Source organism: Delphinapterus leucas, chromosome 17 (assembly GCF_059928025.1).
Source record: "Delphinapterus leucas isolate spDelLeu-1000000601 "Yukka" chromosome 17, BTC_Dleu_Yukka2, whole genome shotgun sequence".
Classification (NCBI taxonomy): Eukaryota; Metazoa; Chordata; class Mammalia; order Artiodactyla; family Monodontidae; genus Delphinapterus; species Delphinapterus leucas.
This window is the reverse complement of record NC_143145.1, coordinates 10458846-10478077: the sequence shown is the minus strand read 5'-3', so window position 1 is coordinate 10478077 and position 19232 is coordinate 10458846. Positions and strand designations below refer to the sequence as shown.

Below are 19232 nucleotides of genomic sequence, written 5' to 3'. Positions count from 1 at the left end.
CGTCCGGAGCCTGTGCTCCGCAACGGGAGAGGCCACGACAGTGAGAGGCCCGCGTACCACAAAAAAAAAAAAAAAGCACTGCCCTCCATTCCTGTTCATTGTCATACTGGGGCTCAGATCGCTTTTGCCACACCAATCCATAAAGCCAGCAACATCTACCCTGTGACCCTGAAAACAACCAGTTTTAATTTTACAAGACACTGTGTTATCGGGGGATAAGGCCTGGATTTAGAGTCCAGAGTCTGTATTTTTCTGAGATACAACATCTACTTGATTGTGAGCAGTTATTTCACATCCCTGGGCCTCCGTTTTCCCATTTGTTCCCACGCCCACTCCCTGCACCGGTCTATTCTTAAGATTAAAGGTATCACCCTTGGAGACAGAAAGCCCTGTGCACATTTTTTTAAATTGCTTTTCTCCATACCACTTTGGATGATTCACTACTCTGATCTGTCACAGTCATTTTGAATTTGAATTTGTTCTTTCAAAGTTCTAGCCAAGCTTCTGCAAGAATCTGCCCCAGCCCCTGGGGGTTGTTATCTGGAAACTCAGCGTGCAGACTCCCATTTCTGCAGCACTGACAAATCCATTAACGAACAGAACCCCGAGAAAAGATGCCCACAGAGTTCCACGAGGCTATTACTCAGCATTTAAATGGCACATGACCATCACTCCATTACAGCAGAAGCAGAAATGTTCCCTATCCTGGCTCCATTATTGAGGCTTCCTAACTGCCAGATCAAATACACATCACACTTTGGTTTGTTGATGGCTTCTGAGGTAACTTCAGATCTGGCCCCTAAAAAAGCTAGAAAGGAGACAAGCAATTCCTCTCCTACTCCAGTCTCCCACAGCATGAGTGCCCATCATCCAGTGGAGCCAAGTGTTCTTATAAAAAGATGTACTTTAAAAATATGGCTCCAAAAAAAAATATGGCTTCACATTTTACTGTTAATTCATTAACTTTCATCAAGCACCCATACTGAGATACAAAGATTACTTAGGTCATTATGTATGTGGCCTTGGGTGCATCCGTTAGTTGTTCTGAGCTTTAGCCTCCTGGTTAATAAATTACGTGGAATTTAGGGGCTCCAAAAGCCCCTAAAATTGACTGAAAAATTCTGCCTTGCAAGCTTTGTTTTTGTTTTTCATTCAGGAGAAGATCCATTTTTCTCCGATTATAAAGGCATCTATGATCCCAGAAAGTTCAGAATCACAGAGGAAATGTTAGCTGAATCCAAGGACAAAGCTTCTTACCCTGGACGGGTGCAGAGAGTCCAGCGAGTTGAAGGAAGGGCAGCAGCACACGTGCACAGATGAGATCAAGGGGGCTGAGCTGGCCTCTGGTTTCAGTCACTGGGGAAAAGCATTACTTGTTGGGTCCCATGAACTCCCCTTAGGGTATGTATTGTGCATTTTAGGCTGCAAAAGAATCTTCATGTCATTTTATAACCACTAACTCATACACAGACATGGTAGGGATCATCTTTTCTGTTTCCTAGATAATAAAATGAGGTCCTAAGGAATGAAGGGGCTTGCTAAGAAATGTGCAGCTACTTCTAGCCTGGGCAGAGGTCGCATCCCAGCTCTCCTGCCCTGTGGCCCCTCCTCACTGTGCACGCAGCACAGCAGGAATACAGCAGGACTGTTCTCTCCATCCCAGAACTCCCGGAAAAGGCATCACTCCAAGGGCAGACAAAGCAGAGGAGGAGGTATGCGGAATTACCCATGTGCCGGGTGCCGCCTAAGGGTGCCGTCTGTGATTGAGAATGCACACACAAAAAAAGAGTTTAAAAAGAAACATGGCCAATTAGTATTTTCTTCTTTTAGCTCGTTCGAATTTTCTACAGCAAACATGTTAATACACATTATACTTCCATATGGGAAAAAAAAAATCAAATAGAAAATGCCATTTAAAAAAAATCGGCCCCAGGTGTTCCAAAGTAGCAGCCCCCTGCAAGTCTCCACAGAGAAAGAGTGTATGTTAGATCAATTATCTGAGATGTGGAAGAATACCCTTCTGTTGCCTGTGAATGCAAGCGACAAACTGTCCCTGCAAAGTCATCCTCCGACAGCCCCTGAGCGTTCTGTCTTGCAGGATTGATTACCAACGAAAAACACTTCAGAACCAAGTGCTGCAACCTGCCTGATTTCCATACCCAAACAGGGTATCAGAAAAATCAATAAGCAGTTATCTTTCCGGGTTAAAGACTCATCTGGAAAGTCCCTCCAGTCCTGGAAACAGACACTTTAGAATTCTTGTCCACTCCTAAACCACAAATGGAATTCAACTCATGGACAACTGCTTTCCGGAGGTTATCACAGAGCATGGCTGCCGTAAGATGGTGTGTAATGTGAAGAACCGTGATGGAGCTGCTTCACGTGTGATGCCCCAGGTGGTCGGAGGAGCGTGTATGAAAAAGGGAGGGTTTAAGCAAACCTGGGGAAAATACCATACACAGAAATAAAACCAAAGACCCTGGCTTTCCTGCAGACTCTGACAGTTTAAGTGAAATATCTTTATACAGGAAAAAACAATCTGAATTGTATGAGATATAAACCATCCAAGTGGTCAAAATGCAGTTTGCAACAAAGAGGCAGCAAGGTATAGGCAGGCTGTAGAATCTTAACTGCAATGGTCTGTCCAAAGGAGAAAGGTGGTCCTGAAAAGAAACTACAGATAATCATTAACCTGAATCCTTAAACAGTAAATAGGCTTAGCGAGAAGGACTGAAAAACACAAATGGGGTTACACATCTGTGCCTTTAATTGATGAGATTTAACTTAGAAGATCTGAAAGAAAAAGAGAGAGGGAGGGTCCCCATTCCACTCAATGAGCATGTGTCCCTGGAGCGGGAAGGGCTCCTACAGGAATGCCGATACTATGCAAAAACACTGCATGTTATATTTTAAGTGTACTTTACAGGCCATCCAAGGATTTTCAAGGCTTATTTTGACCCCACAGGTTACTTTCCATTCATGCAGACTTTAAAATCTAACTTCAAATAAAGTGTGCCTATAGGTAACTATATTTTACTTTGCAATGAAACTGTAAGCTCAAGAGTGCAGAAATCACTTGTTTTTATTACTTTTATTACCTTTTACTTATCCCATTCATCTTATTACCCACTCACCTCTCTGGCACTTAATAGTTTTGACTGAAAAATGAAACGCCAATTTTCAACTCCGCTAACCTCAGTTGAAGGTATACCTTCAACTCTTCAACTCTTAAGTCACTTGTCATGATCTGTCATCCATTATCTATTTATTTAAGTCCAAATGCCCTAAAACATAGTAACCACCTGTGAGCCAAGAGTGTTCTGTCAATCCCTTCCAGCTATATGCTCAATATGTGCTTAATAAATGAATTGCTCATATATAGTTTTTATAATTAAAGGCCTGCAGTTGATAACGTGACAGAGTAACTTGTACCAGGCTAATGCTCCCGTCATTAACATTGATAAACGATGGACAAAATATAAAAAATAACAACCACTGGAAGCCACTGGAGAGCAAGCAAAGGCATGAAGAAACAGGCAGGGATACTTTACCCTTCAAGGAAGGGAACGATTCTGGGGAAGAGCATCTTTAACTGGCTTTTCTCCTGCTGGCAGACCTCAGTCCATGCTGGGCAAGGAGAACAGAACTCCAGCAGAAAGCGGCATCTCACTGAGCTAAGATGTCAGAGGTCAGGATTGCGTTAGCAGCTGGAAATTGAGTGGGGGGATCTTAGAAAGGTGGAAGTCAGAGAAAGGAGAGCCTGCACATCTGTATATACTCTCCCTTCAAACCCTTAGGCTGATCCTGAACTGCACATGCATGAATGCTATTCCAAGAAGCCCCATGGAAAACAGCACCTTAGACTCAGCTGTTTTCAGCCACTTCCCAATGTGGAGAAAAGGATGGAATTCAAGTCCTACAAAGTTAGCAGGGCTTGGTGAACACTGTGGGCTGAAGTTCCAGAGGACCATGCCGTAGGAGTCCAGAGAATGGAACAGGACTAAGGGCTATAGCCTAGGAGTATGAGCAAAACTACAATAAACTCACCCTAAGAAAGCCTTTTACAGGACCAGGGTGATGGCGACCACCAGCAACTTCACTGTGTACTAAAAGAAACACACTTCATAGAAAGATAACAATCCAGCGTCTCTATAGCATGTAATTCACCACGTCTACCATGCAAACAGAAACTACTGGACACGCAAAGAAACAGTAGACATGTAGCCAAAAATCAAGAGAGAAACGTCAAGAGAGAAACAGAACCACAGATGACAACCCAGATGTTGGATTTAGTATGTAACAACTTCAAAAATAAACATTACAAATATATTCAAGAATCTACAGGAAAAGTTGGACAAAATGGGTGTAGAGATGAAGAACTTCAGAGGAGATAAAAATTCTACAAAAGGACTAAATGGAATCCAAGGACTAAAAACTACAGTATTGAAATAAAAAATTAATTGGGTGAGACTAATAGCAGACTGAAAAGCAGACTGCAGAAGAAAGAAGCAGTAAACTTGAAGACAGGTAAGTAGAAATTACCCTAACTGAAACACAAAGAGTATAAAGACCAAAAATAAACAAATAAGAGTCTTAATGACCTGTGGTGACAATATCTAACACAAATGTTACTGGAATCTCAGAAAGATAAAAGAATATAAGAATAAATAAATAATCTGAAGAAATACTGGCTAAAAACTTTTCCAGTTTTGATTAATTTTTTTGCAATTAACTGTAATTATAATAATTATCACTGATTACTATGTCCCAGTACCGCATTAAATATTTTATATATGTTTCCCAATTTTCACAAAGTAGGCACCACTGCCCCATTTTAGGAATGAGAAAACTGAAGCTTGAAGCGGGGTGGGGGGCAAGGTGAAGCATCTTGCACTTATGTCCATGGTAGTGGATCTAAGATGACAAACTATGTTTGTCCCTAATCTCTCCCCACGATTTCAGAAAGCCTCAAGTCGATGAGGATGAAGGTAACCACCAGCACCACCATTACGGGGTCTGAATCACACATGTTATGCTTCACAACAGTCCAATGAGGTAGAAACTATCTTTCCATTTTCAGAAATGAAGAACCAATTGCTTGAAGTGTTCTCTGTCCACAGGTTCCCGGCCACCAATCAGGAGCTAAATCAGCATTTGATCCCTAACCTGTCTGAACTAACCCACAAAAAATTAATGAGGGTGTGCAGCATGCATGTTCAGCCTATGTAAGAGAATATATATATATATATATATATATATATATATTTTTTTTTTTTTTTGCAGTACGCGGGCCTCTCACTGCTGTGGCCTCTCCCGTTGCGGAGCACAGGCTCCGGATGCGCAGGCTCAGCGGCCATGGCTCACGGGCCCAGCCGCTCCTCGGCATGTGGGATCTTCCCGGACCGGGGCACGAACCCACGTCCCCTGCATCGGCAGGCGGACTCTCAACCACTGCGCCACCAGGGAAGCCCAAGAATATATTATTTTAAGGGCATTGTTGTTCATATATAAATCATGCTAATTACAAAGGACATAGTAATAGGAGTGAGCTTGGAGTAATACTTTCTGGGTCGTCCTAAATTCCAGCTCTAGTTTGTATCTGAAGTAATAAAACTGCTCCTTTTCTAACTGGCCCATCTGGCACTTTCAGGCTACAGGATTACTGCTTGTTTCACTCGTCTGTCTCTCTTCACCTGTGAGGTACTCCAGAGCGGTGTGCCCACAAGTCTTGCGCCCCACTGTATCCTCAGTGCCCCATTCCGGGTCCGCACTCACCTCTGACAGTTAATAATCCGGCAATTCTGGCTCAGCAGCTTTGGGATCATGAAGAACTAAGTTTCAAAACTTGTAGCTACTGACTAGCTGTAATTTAAGTAATGTAAGCCAGGTTTAAACTTAAGCTTCCTAGCTGTGTCAGTAATTTAAACCAGGTTCCTTCACCCCTAAATTGGGGATGATAATGTCTTCCATGCAGGACTGTTGAGATGATTAAGTGACAACAGGCACCTGGCATATAGTAGGCACTCAACAAATGGTGGCTATAATTTATTACTTCTATCAAAATTGGACCATTAAGGTACAGAAACATGTTTTTTATAGTCACCTTTAACAGACTATTTTTGCTTTAAGAAAACCCCAAACTGCTGGTTGTGGAATGAGTGCTCCCAATTTCATTTAAAATGAGTTACTTTCTCATGAAGCATGCTCCCATAAATTGCAAGCAAACATTATAAAATATTAATTCATTTTAAAAGTGAGAACACTCATTCCAGACCAGCAAAACGGAGGAAGTGCATACATACGCGCACACACACGCGCCCCAGACAGCCTCTGATTTCAAGTCACAGAGTGTTTCAGCCTTGAATACAAAAATTGTCAATTCCCAAAGAGCCTGGAGTTATAAGATTATTCTGGAAAGAGACTTCAATTTTCTAAAGGCAGTTGAAAAAATCCCTCTGGTTTTATCCCCACATAATTTGAGGAGTAATACTCTCTCCTGGATAAGTATACCCCCTTTTGGAAAAGCGTCCTTCCTTGACCATTCTGAAGGAACCCATCATTTTGATTTGTTTTCATCTCTTAAGAAGTAATGATGGATCCACAAGAATGCAAAATGCCTTGAAGGCCCAAAGTAATTTGTTTAGACTTTGCTTAAATCACTACAACCACCACCAAGAGTATTTACAGTATTTCTATCTAAAGCCTTCTACTTCTGATGGCTTAGATTTATTTATTTACTTATTTATTTATAACAAGCTCACTTTAATTCAAAAATTGTTTTTAAAAAAGATCAGATTTTCATCCACAAACTTGGAAAACAGCAAAAAGGAGAAAATTTTCTAAACACAGACTATGTTCTCTGTATACCTCTTGGCATTCTTTCCATTAAAGTTCTAATCTATTTTATCTCTATTCATCCTTGTTAAGAAAACTTTTCTTCCCACTGAAAACCAAAGGATTAAAAATACCATTACAATTAAGACTCTAAACTTAATTACCAACTCTACTTAGAATTCACTTCACACTATACCTTTAAATTTGAAAAAATGTTAACTAAAAAAGTAGCTGAAGCGAAATTACTTGGATGTAAAAACATTCCCTTCCTGTACACTGATGAATTTAGCACTTTACCTTTAAAATCTTAGATTTCATCATGTACAATGAGCTATTTCTTAAAATAAATTATCAAAATGAAAATTTGGGGTGAACATCACACTTCAATTTTGCTTTAAATAACACAAATGTTCTTGTAAAACCACTCACTATGTAATTCTAACTGAAAATGAAAGGGGAATAAAAGAGAAGGCAGTGAGAAAGCCAAGGGCTTCCTTTCCTGACGTGAAAAGGCTATGGAACCATTTATGACAATCCAGCTGTATTTCAGAAATATCATATACTTGTAATCAAATTACATACCACTGTCATTTTTTTATTCGCTAAAATTAAAGGATTTAAGAATCCAAACTTTCAGACTAACAATGTTACAGAGATTTCTAATGGGCACCATGTGTCACTAATAAGCTAAAATGTATTCCAAATATATCTTGGCATAAATTTTAAGGAAGCCACATATAGTAATAAATCACACATTTTGATTTGTGCAAAAAAGTTTATTATTTTTTCAATCACAGAAAAAGCCCCAGTAGCAGGAATATCCTGGGTCTTACTGCCAAGGAAAAGTGTACGTGTGTGTGTGTTTAGATAATAATAGTATATCTGTTCAAAAAGATTAACGAATTCAACTCAACTAAGTCATTTGATAGAAGAACAAATTTGGTACCCCCATGCTTACAATGAACCACATGACTCTTCCATTTTACAGAAGTATAGGGTGTATCGCTTTCTTTTTCAACAGCACTGAGATGCAGTAAGCTCCTTTTTCTCTAGAGACACACACTGACCTACACTGGACCCACCACATGCATACACATGCCCCTGCTCGCAGGGGCAGAAATCCTATGACTGCCAGCCCTACCTCTACGGTTCTGACCTCAGGTCTCACTCAAAGACGGAGAGCAAGATGCCAGCTAGGGCTGCAGTCACCTGAAGGTTTGGGGCTAGCAGATGCTCTTTAGTGGTGGTTTTGGGCGGAAGATCTCTCTCCACAGGGCTGCTTGAGTGTCCTCACAACATGGTGGCTGGCTTCCTCCAAAACAAATGAAGGGGTTAGTGGGGGCCTAGGTGGAAGCCATCTCTTTTATGAACTGGCCTTGGAAATCACACGGCATCACTGCTATTACACTCTCTTCATTAGAGGAGAGTTGTAAGTCTGGCATACATTCAAGGCAAAGAGAATTAGGCTCCCTCTTTTGAAAGAAAAAGTCCCAGAGAATTGCAACATACTTTAAAACCTCTACGATGTTCAAGAAACTACTAGCTGTTTTAAACATATATCAGGGGGAGAGACGAGGAAGGAGGGAAGGAACACATTCACCAAGAAGAACTTTCTAAATGACAATATATTTCACAGTTTAATATTGTTAAGACTTCGAAACTTAGAAACAACACAGGAAAACTGAATGGCTTGGAAAATTTCCCCTTGATCCAAGTAGCTCACAGAATTCAGTTTTTTTTCTGTTTTTTAAAATCTCCTCATACACAGTGGGAACAAGTAAGAGAAAGAGACAAATTCCCAAAGCCATTTCAAACTAAAGGGCTTGAAGGGAGATAATTTGTTTTTCCAATGAAATTTCTCTTATTATACCATTTACTAATTAATACTGACAAAGCTTACGTGCAAAAATAATAAATACATTTTAAGAGTAAAGACCTTTCACCATTCTCCACCATCTTTCAAATCATTCTGGGGAGGTGGGTGGTTGGTATTCTCAAACTAGAAATATAGAAACGCTTCTTAAATTTCTAAAGAACATCAGACGGGTTTTGTGTCATAAGCACTGTGAGAAAACAAGAAAATTATGAAAACACACTGGGAAACAGATACCAGGGTTCAGCCTCTTGTGGCTTCTTTGGAAGAGGCCAAAAAGTCCTTGGACGGGAATGACCTGGATTCCACTGAGCATGTGTCATGGAAAGATCTGCAACATCACTGTTTTACTCATCTTGCTATTTTTTAAGAATTAAATATCACAGTGCTGCCCACACCGGCTGATCAAAAACCTGGGTATACTGCAATCATTGGTGACTGCAGAAACCCTATCAGGCCCCAGCAGTCGCTGAGATCTGAGTTTACCCCCACACTTCCAGGGCACAGGAATGATACCTGCCATTGTGGCCCCTATCTGGGAACCACAAAGTCATCCCACGGATTACACTGCTGGGAGGGTACATGTGATGGATTCATTCATGAATATTCATGACTAGTGAATATTTAACAGCCATTGACAGAAAGCTTCCTGGGGACCCATCCAGCTGATAAGCGGCAATTCATTCCATGCTTGTTGAGCCCTGGCCAAGTGTCAGGTAGAAGACACGTCCACAGCCGCCGCAAACAGCAAAGCTGGAGTCAGCTAGGCTCTCCTTCCATTCCTGGCTAGCTGTGGCATCCTGGACAACATAGTCTGGCTCTTTATGCTTCGGCTTCATCATCTATAAACTGGAGATAATGGTAGACTTACCTCAAAGGCTTGATGGGCTTATCTTAGTACAGCATGTACACCCAATGAATGTCACGTCCTCCAGAGACATTCCCCTTAGTACGCTCCTCAAGCTACATCAGATTTCTTCTTTGTACCCGGCAAGCTTTCCTCCGTAGTACTTGCCAGTTTCTAACTCTAGCTACTTTGCAGCTTGATGATCTGATTAACCACTCTCTCTCCCACAGGACTGTTAAAATTATCATAAAGGCAGAGATTCTGTCTGATTTGTCTAATATACCCAACACCCAAAACAGTAGCATGTAATTAGGTGCTCAATAAATATTTGCTAAGCTAATAAACTAGGTTGGCAAATTCACAAAATAATACAAAGATGAAACAGCCCTCATCAAGGAGTTCCCAGGCCACTGATGCAGTCCTCAACTCTAGCTGCATTTAGAGTCACCTGGGGAGTAATACTCTTGTAATCCCACTACTGGACCCTACTCTGGAGCTACTCTTGGAGTGTGAGGGCTCGGGGAATCCTTGTTTTTGTATTCTAAGAGCTCTTCAGGTGATTTTATTTTATTACTTTATTTTTAGGTTGCATGGCGCAGGTTGTGGGATCTTAGTTCCCCGACCAGGGACTGAACCTGCGCCCTTGGCAGTGAAAGTGTGGAGTCTACCCACTGGACCACCAGGAAATTCCCTCTTCAGATGATTTTAATGAAAAGCCAGGATTGAGACTCACTGGTCTAATGCAACAGAGACAGGCTAACAATTACAATACTACGGGATGTGTGCTCTACAGCCACAGAACTTCCTGTGATGATGGAGACACCCTGTGTCTGCACCCCCCAATGTTGTAGCCACAGTCACACATGACTACTGAGGACTCAAAATGTGGCTACTGAGATGGAGGGCCTGAACTTTAAATTTTATTTTAATTAATTTAAATTTAAAAAGCCATGTGTGACTGGCTAGTGCAGACCTAGGGCAAAGTACACACAACAACCCTGAATCCAGGTTTCAAAGGGGAAACCTTTGGGGGGGATTCAAAGCTCAGTCAGCTGCGGTCCCCCCCAACCACAGGAGAGTAGCATCTGGGAGAGGAAACGGCAGCCAAACTCTGCACTCACCCCCCCTTCAACTCTCCACCTTACATACACACAGGGACAACCTCTCCCCACTGCCACGTCCAGGACAGCTGGGACCAAGCAAATGCTTTAAAGAAGCACATCCCCAAGTACAAGAGCCTTTGTGTGAGCTGCTGAATGACGTGGTCATTGAGGCCAAGGCAAGAAATGTGTCTTGAGTAAGGACACTTGGAAAAGAAAGTCACATGGAGCCCCGAGCAGAGTAAATGTGGCAGCACCTCACAGCTGTAAATCAGAAGTCTCCCTCTGTGACTCACAGGCAGAAACCATACCATTATGGAGAACTGACATTTATTCCTTAGGCAGATAATGGCTCATTAAGCTCTTTATAAAATCAGACTGGTGCAACATTATTTGCAGAAAGACTGAATTAATATAGGGAAAGCACCCATGCTATTGACCTACCTGCCATTTTTTCTCATCTACTATGTGTTAAGCACGGACTGCGTGGCAGGCAGTGTGTCAGGGGCCTTAAATATTCCCTCATTTTGTCCATACAATACCCTGTAAATTAGATATTATTTTCTCATTTTATGGTGAGGCAATTTAAGACTCATGGAAGTCATTATTTACTTATTTATTTAGTTATTTATTTTGGCTGCACCAGGTCTTAGTTGCAGCACGCGGGATCTTCGTTGCGTGCAGCATGAGGACTTCTTCCTCGACCTGGGATCGAACCTGGGCCCCCTGCATTGGGAGTGTGGGGTCTTACGCACTGGACCACCAGGGAAGTCCAAGACTCATGGAAGTTAAATAATTTACTTTAACAAGTAGTGACAAAGCTAGGATTTAAACTTAGATCTATGCTACACCTAAGTTTCTTTTTTATAAAGTCTGTCTAGTATTCTATTATATAGATATACTATTGTTTATTTAACAAATCTCCATTTTCTGTTTTACCAAATCACAGTCAATGCTTCAATGAACCTCCTTGTATATAAAGCATAACACACACACATACATATAGAGAAGTACATAAATCCTAAGTGTAGCATTTGATGAATTATCAAAAACTAGACTTATCTATGTAATACCCTCCAAATTAAGGAACAGAACAATACCAGCACCTCAGAAGCCCCTTGTGCCATCTTCTAGTTATTTAACCCACTCACATCCCCTATTAAGGGCTACCACCTCATCGGAGTTCATTAGAAGGAAGCTAAGACATAGGTTATAAGTTAGGTGTATAATCTAGGCCAAGACTTAAAGCACCATTTGGTCACTACATAACCAGACAAATATCATTTACCTACCTTGATTAGAAGTTAGTGTTTTATTGGATATAAAGAAATTAGAGACACGTCTCCAGGAACCAGGGTACAAAATGTGTTAATTAAGATTACAGAGTGCCCTAAGCCTGGGGCTTTAATGAAGACAAGAGACAACTGATTCCCAGCTCTGACAAGAGGAGGAGGACCAGGAAACACCCTATGATTTTATCACAAGAGTGAGTATAAATGTAAATAAAATATAAAACATATAAATGTATTGCATTTACTGAACTGCCATGAGGTGGTAAAACTTTTACAGATATTAACTACTTAAATCCCTTCAACAACCCTGTAATATCACGATCCCCGTTTTACTTTTTATTTATTTATTTATTTTAACATCTTTATTGGAGTATAATTGCTTTACAATGGTATGTTAGTTTCTGCTTTATAACAAAGTATCCCCATATCTCCTCCCTCTTGAGTCTCCCTCCCTCCCACCCTCCCTATCCCACCCCTCTAGGTGGTCACAAAGCACCCAGTTGATCTCCCTGTGCTTTGCGGCCGCTTCCCACTAGCTTCCCACTAGCTATCTACCTTACGTTTGGTAGTGTATATATGTCCACGCCACTCTCTCACTTTGTCACAGCTTACCCTTCCCCCTCCCCGTATCCTCAAGTCCATGCTCTAGTAGGTCTGAATGAAGATTCCCGTCTTACCCCTAGGTTCTTCATGACCTTTTTTTTTTTCTTAGATTCCATATATATGTGTTAGCATACGGTATTTGTTTTTCTCTTTCTGACTTACTTCACTCTGTATGACAGACTCTAGGTCCATCCACCTCACTACAAATAACTCAATTTCGTTTCTTTTTATGGCTGAGTAATATTCGATCCCCGTTTTAGAGAGAAGATGGAGGTTCAAAAAAGTGAAGTAACCAGCTCAAGGTCACGCTGCTGGTTACAGGGAGAGAAAGGGTGCAAACCCACAAGCATACAACCTCAGAGCATGCCCTTTCCATTGTACTCCACTGCCTTCCCTTCCCAGGTGTTCTGTTACAGACAACTGATCTCTTAGAGACCTGGCCTCTGGGAAAGCGAGCTGGTATTGCAATACCAATAACAAAAGATGTGAGTCAGAGACCTTGAAACTCATTTTATGTTTGCAGGCCTCTCCCTCCCTGGGGCACTGGAACCTACCATTTCTTGTGGTTACCTACTGTTTATCTTAATTCGGTTTACTTCTTCTAATCCACTGACAACATACTTTTCTCTCCAAGGCGACAAAGTCTCTGACCAAAGCTAAAACATTTGGTGACACAGGTTACCTGGCCTGCCCTGAGCCAGATGCAAAGACTCGAGTTGGCAGGTCTGTCCAGGTCTCTCCCTTTAGCCTCGTCCTCATGTGTCCCCTAACTTTCACCCCACGCCTGTCACCAATACGGATTTTCAAATGTGTACAGGTACACTTCCGATGGAAAAGATCCTCATGTGTTTAACTGAGGCCACCGAATTACAGTCTGACCAACCACACAAAGAGAATTTTACATATCTCCTATGTCACTTGTGGCAAAATTACCTATAACTCTTCTGAAGTTTTTCACTGTGTAATAAAACCCACTGCAACTAATGTTTTTCCTTCTTTTTACTTGGGAAGCAGTAACAGGTTTGGACTGACAGAAGAGACAGAAAAAAAGAGAAAAACTGGATTTCTTTGACTTACTTGTTTTTCCATTTGTATCAAGTCTTCCAGAAACTTAGCATCTAACAAATAACAAAAAACTGCAGACAATATATGTAATTGGTGTTATCTGCGTTGGTAAGTACTTACCTTGACCGGAATTATATATTGCTTTTACAGACTTCTTAACTTTCTGTAAGGCTGTTCTATCTTGGTCTAGAGCCTAGAAGAGAAAAATGGGGGGGGGGGAGAAGATGTTGGAAAACTTGGTAAGTTAAAAAAAAAAAAGGAACTAAAGAAAAAGAAAATCTCATTCATAACTGTATTTGTTGTGCTGAGCACTGCAGCAACAGCAAACTGGTATATTTATCAACAATGAACCCCTTCAGAGACACGAAGTGCGCCCAGGATTTGAGTAGTTATATTTTGGGGATAAATACGGTCATTCCACAAGCTCAACATTGGGTGAAATGGATAAGCTGGTAGTCAGTCCGTGACCGTGCTAAGCTATGCACAGGAAAGAAAATATAAGATACCTAAGATCTGATTCTTTCACTCAGAGAGTTTACAACCTGGGAAGGGAGAAGGGCCAACATATGACATGGATGACACCTTTCCAGGGAACAAAACACATCTTATCACCTAATGGTAGTTTCAGCCAGAAAGAAAACATTTAAGGGAGTGGGATAAGCAAGAGTGACCCCGAAGAGCTTCAAGCTTTTAAACTTGAGGCTTCCTTTTAGTTAAAAAAAAAAAAATTTTTTAATGACATAATGCCGCGTGTATTTTAAACATTCTGTTTATTAAAAAAGCACAACATGAGAAATGCTACCATGATGCAGGTAATGCTTGTACATGACTTCTTAGGTGATGAATCAACACATCTCCAGTGATCTACAAGGCAGGGGTGAGGGGGCTGTTTCTGGGGGACTGTCACTCCTGATTCTTGTCCCAGGTGCTGGATACACAACTGGGTTTCGTTTGTGAAAATCCATCAAACCCCGCACTTAGGATATGTACTCTTTTGTATGTGTGTATTACACTTCAAAAACAAGTCAATGTAGACATACTCATGGCACGCTGACTTAGCTTCTTAGAATAAATTCAAGCCCCTCTCTGCTTTCCCAAGGTCCACGGTCCATTCACAGTCTGGGAACCCCTGGAGGGTGGGTCAAGATTTGGAGGGCAGGAGCAATAGCAGCAATAAAAATAAACTTGTATAATAAAGTTTAAAAACATTCAATGTGCACTCACAACCTTTACATCATCTAAACCTCAAGACTTCAGATGAGTGAACGGAAGCCCACGGAGGGTAAGTACTTGCTCTCTGCAGGGTACGGGGGGAGCTGCAGGGGGCAAGGTGATGGCAGTAGGCATCTGTTATTCCCCTTCTGCAAAATGGGCTTTCCTGCCACTCTAAACATGGGGTTCACTGGGCGCTGCCCCTTTCCTTTGGCTCCTGTTCTCTGAGCACCCATGACTGGCCAGGTGAGCAGGGCCCATGCTGGGCTCAGTCCTGCCTAGGATTTCTGAGCTTGGGATCCGGGATCATAACATGCAGCCCCTTTCTGATGATGCGAGCCTGGGGGCCACCAGGGGTTCTGTTTCTAGCTGTGTGGAAGAGTCTGGCCAGACAGGATGATGTTAACAGAGACGAAGCACCAGAAACAAGAGGTGGAGGGGGTCCTGGTGGCAGCTGAGTCCTTGCTCCCAGCTGTCCCCAAGTCTATATCACTGCCAACCTTCCTGTAGACTGAGTACATGGGACAATAAATTCCTTTTGTCAGAAGCTAGTTGAAGTTGGGATTCTATCACTTGCAACCACAAGTCCTAAGTGACACAAGAACTAAAGTTTACTGAGCACTTACTACACCAGGCATAAGCTTGTAGAGAAGATGTACCAAATAGATATCTTATCTCTTTGAGTTACATCTTTACAAAAATCCTGTGAAGTAGCATCTATATTTTTCAGCTAAGGAAATGTGATAGGCCTTCAATAAATATCTGTAGGAAAGGAGGGAGGGAGGGAGGGAAATATTTACTAACTTGCTCAAAGTCACAAAGCCAGAAAGTGCTAAAATCACATTTTACACTAATGTCTCCCGAATCCCAAATCTAATGGGATGCTGGGATAAAAACCAGCGTTTTGCAGACTGTGGATTAACGCTATTTCTACCTTGCCCATCACTCACTTTCCACTTCCACAACTTTTTTCACAGCCACGTCCCATCTGCACTTCTTTTTAATTAACATTTTTCTTTAAATTCATTCACTTTTTTTTTTCATTCACATCTTTTTAAAAAATTTAAATATACTCTAAAGAGCTGGCTCACTCAACATTAATAGAAGATACCCTAAAAATGACTATGTGCCTCTAACTACATAAAATGCTCGTCTGTTCACTACCTCAAACCACCTCATCTAATGCCAGTGATACTGCATATCACATTTAAGGACACAATGTTTTAGGACACAGCTCCAGAGGAAGAGACAAAGTTTGAGTAATTTCAAAGATCTGAGGTTTGTACATCAGAGGACAGAAGGAAGATAACTAACATTTTAATAAATGCTTAGTCATAAAGGTGCTGAGATTTACATAGATTATCTCACTTAATTCTTACAAAAACGCTACAAAATAAGTACTATTACTGGATTCATTTTATAGATGAGGAAACAGAGGCTTAGAAAGTGTAACTTGCCCAGGTGGCAGAGTAGGAATTTGAACCCAGTTCTTCACGGTAAAACTCCACCTCCAAATCACTACCCAGTTCTGCATTCCAATGGTATCTGTGAAGAACTGAAACCAAAAGCCGTCTCATCTTAAGAGGGCAATATCCACGAGTTTTCAGAGAAAAATCTGTGTTAAGAAACTACAAGACATTTAGGTTGCTAGGAGGCTGGGAGGGAAAGACAGTAATGCAAATAAGCACTCATTTTAAGAGATGGGATCCAAAGGGTTTATCCTTTGCTGAACCGCTTTTGTGTAAGGATATTTTAAAAAATAATTCTAGTAACAGCCACCATTTATTTTTTATGTACATATTTCTGCCATCTTTTTTTCTGATGAAAACCCCTGGGCTTTAGGGAAGTGAAACAACCTGCCAGTTGTCACACATCAGGTAAGAGAAGAACCAGCTTACGCTTTTTCAAACAAGCCACCTAAAAATCCATCGCAGAAGGCACGCTCATGTTTCTCCTAGATCTTACGATTTTTTAATAATTTTCGAGAAAGGCAAAAAGATCTCCTTCTGGAAGAAAATAACCTATCAGCTCAGCTTTGGGGAGTGATGACCACTGAAGGATGATTCTACTACTGGTAGAGAAATTAATGAGTGGGCTTTAATGTCCATGCACATTTAGAGTTAATGACTCCAAATGAGCAAAGGGCTGGAAAAGATTTCAGCCGTAACATTTTATGAGACCAGTTATCTGCTTCCTTTTTGCAGGAGGGAAAGTCTCCGAAATTTATGTTGAATTTTTACCAACCTGTCTATAGAACTAATAGGATGTAAGGTTCAGGTACTTACTTCTAAAGGTTATTAATGACATTCACATTAGACAGCTACAGCCACCATTATGTCCGTGTGACACTTCTCTTTTTACACTCTACTATTTGGCCATGGGCAAAAAGCAGCTGAGTAAAATGCAGTTTTAAGAACTCCGTGTTTAAGAGAGCCAGGGAACACTGTCCTTCAATCAAACAATGCTCCCTCCAGAAAGAACACGTCTAAATAGGCTACAGAGCGCCATTCTCTCGACAGCCAGACAAGCAACACCTGCAGTGACATCTTTTGAAATGTCCTATATGTGAAACTACATAAAGCTAAGAGAAAAGTGGCAGATGCACGGGCTACAAAATTATCCTACCTCTCAACCCGTTAAAAGTTGTTAAAATATGTGCCTGCGTTTCTAAGCATGCATCTGAAGGTGAACAACTCAAAAGCGTATGCGTTTGTGAGAGGAGAGAGGGAGGGGAAGGAGGATGAATGAACCACGACAGGAGTCCAGGAGAATATGCTCATCTCTAACAGTTGAATAACACCTCCCCCACCTAGAACTTTGCAACACGGCAACTTCCCCTTCTCTGCATTACTAAAGAGCAGGGCCGTTAACCTAGAAAAGCACTTCCCATCTTTATATGGAGACATATTACTTTTGTTTCATGCACAGTCCTAACAAGCTTGGGCGTCTGAATACACAGAGAAGACACAGGGTACTGCAAATTAGAGAGAGATTGCTGGAGAAACCGCACCAACAGAAGCTGGCCACCAGAGGATTCAGAAAGATTATACAAACCGGACATAAGAATGCAAAAACAATCCTTAAGAATCAGAGGCCGTTCAGGGTAGGACGTGGAACCTTTCGTCCCACTCCAGGCCGAGCAGCATCCCTGGGTCACAGCGGAGCGCAAACAACACATGTTCTCAGAGATGCACAGGCACGCAGCCACGCCTGTGTCAAGCACAGGGCATCTGCACTAGCTGATCCCTCTGCCTGGAACGCTCGTCCCTAACCTCTTCAGATGATGGGCTCTTTCTTCTTACCCAGGCCTCAGAACAAAAGCCCCTTCCTCCGAAAGCCCTTTTATGGTCAACCTAAAGCAGCACACCCTCCTGCTTCCCAGTCACTCTCTCATATACCTCACACTAGATATTCCAGAGCACTACACACCCCGAAATGATCCTGTTCATGACCTGTTTACCATAATGGTATTTATCTCCCTCCACTGGAAGAATGAAAGCTCTATGGAGACAGGGGCCCTGCAGAACCTGTTCATGGCTGAATTCCCATTCCCTGTGCTTGGCAGATGGCAGATGTTCAAAAAATGTTTATGAAATGAAGTAACAAACGATGAAGAAATGAATTCCTCAGTATTCTCAGCTCCCCAAATAGGAAAGGATGCAATGCAAGACTTGCCTTGCAAATGGCTGAATAAAGTTCTGAATTCAGAAAACATGGCCCCCTGTAATTCCTCCCCTGATTGTTCTGAACAGCCAAAGTTTAAATGTGTTAAATAAATGTGTGTGTGACACATGTATGAGGCATATGACCACACAGTACCATGAGTAATGGTTTAACAGGACAGACAGAACTTACACATTTTAAGTTAGTTTTGTACCTTAGAATAGTTATTCTGGCAACTTCCTTAAAAAAATTTTATTAGAATATAGTACACCTACGTTAAATGAGCAGTGGCAATACGACTGTTAATGTTAAGATTTTCTATTTCAGAATTACTTTCTAAGGCTAGGCACCTTCTTTTCAATATACTCAAATGGGAAAAATGTGTCTTATTTTAGGTAGATGTGATTTTTGAAAATAAGCACGAGTCTTTGGCGCTAAATCTTATGAGTATACCTACAGAGAAAGGAAACAGTGGATAACAATAAAAGAATAGCATAGAATTTCTCACAGACATGGCGGGGCAGACACCTCCCACCTTCCAGGGATGCTGAGCGTTAAGTAGATTATGTACCTGGATGTGGCTGGCACAAAGCCTCGCACAGAGCAGGTGCTCAAAACCTGCCAGCATCATTACCCTCGCCTCTGAAGGCACTTCCAAGACAGAGATTCCTGAAACATTCGGAGCGGTGACAGCAAAGCATCTCTGAACCAAGCGCTCCTACGAGCAAAGTGATTTCTTCAAC

General features: G+C 41.5%; 1 protein-coding gene across 15 annotated transcripts in view; it reads right to left on the bottom strand.

Annotated features, from left to right (window-relative positions):
- Positions 1-19232, bottom strand: part of ASAP1 (ArfGAP with SH3 domain, ankyrin repeat and PH domain 1) — a 370853-nt gene that overhangs the window by 149020 nt on the left and 202601 nt on the right. For 14 of the 15 annotated variants that reach the window (XR_016388225.1, XM_089898507.1, XM_089898511.1 and 11 more), the window contains one exon: positions 13735-13807. The exons of the other annotated variant lie outside the window; for it this stretch is intronic. Coding sequence is in view for 13 of the 14 variants with exons in the window: in XM_089898507.1 (XP_089754633.1) it covers positions 13735-13807 (73 nt within the window). In the remaining variant the exon portion in view is untranslated. The remainder of the gene's footprint in view (positions 1-13734; positions 13808-19232) is intronic. 15 annotated transcript variants of the gene reach the window in all.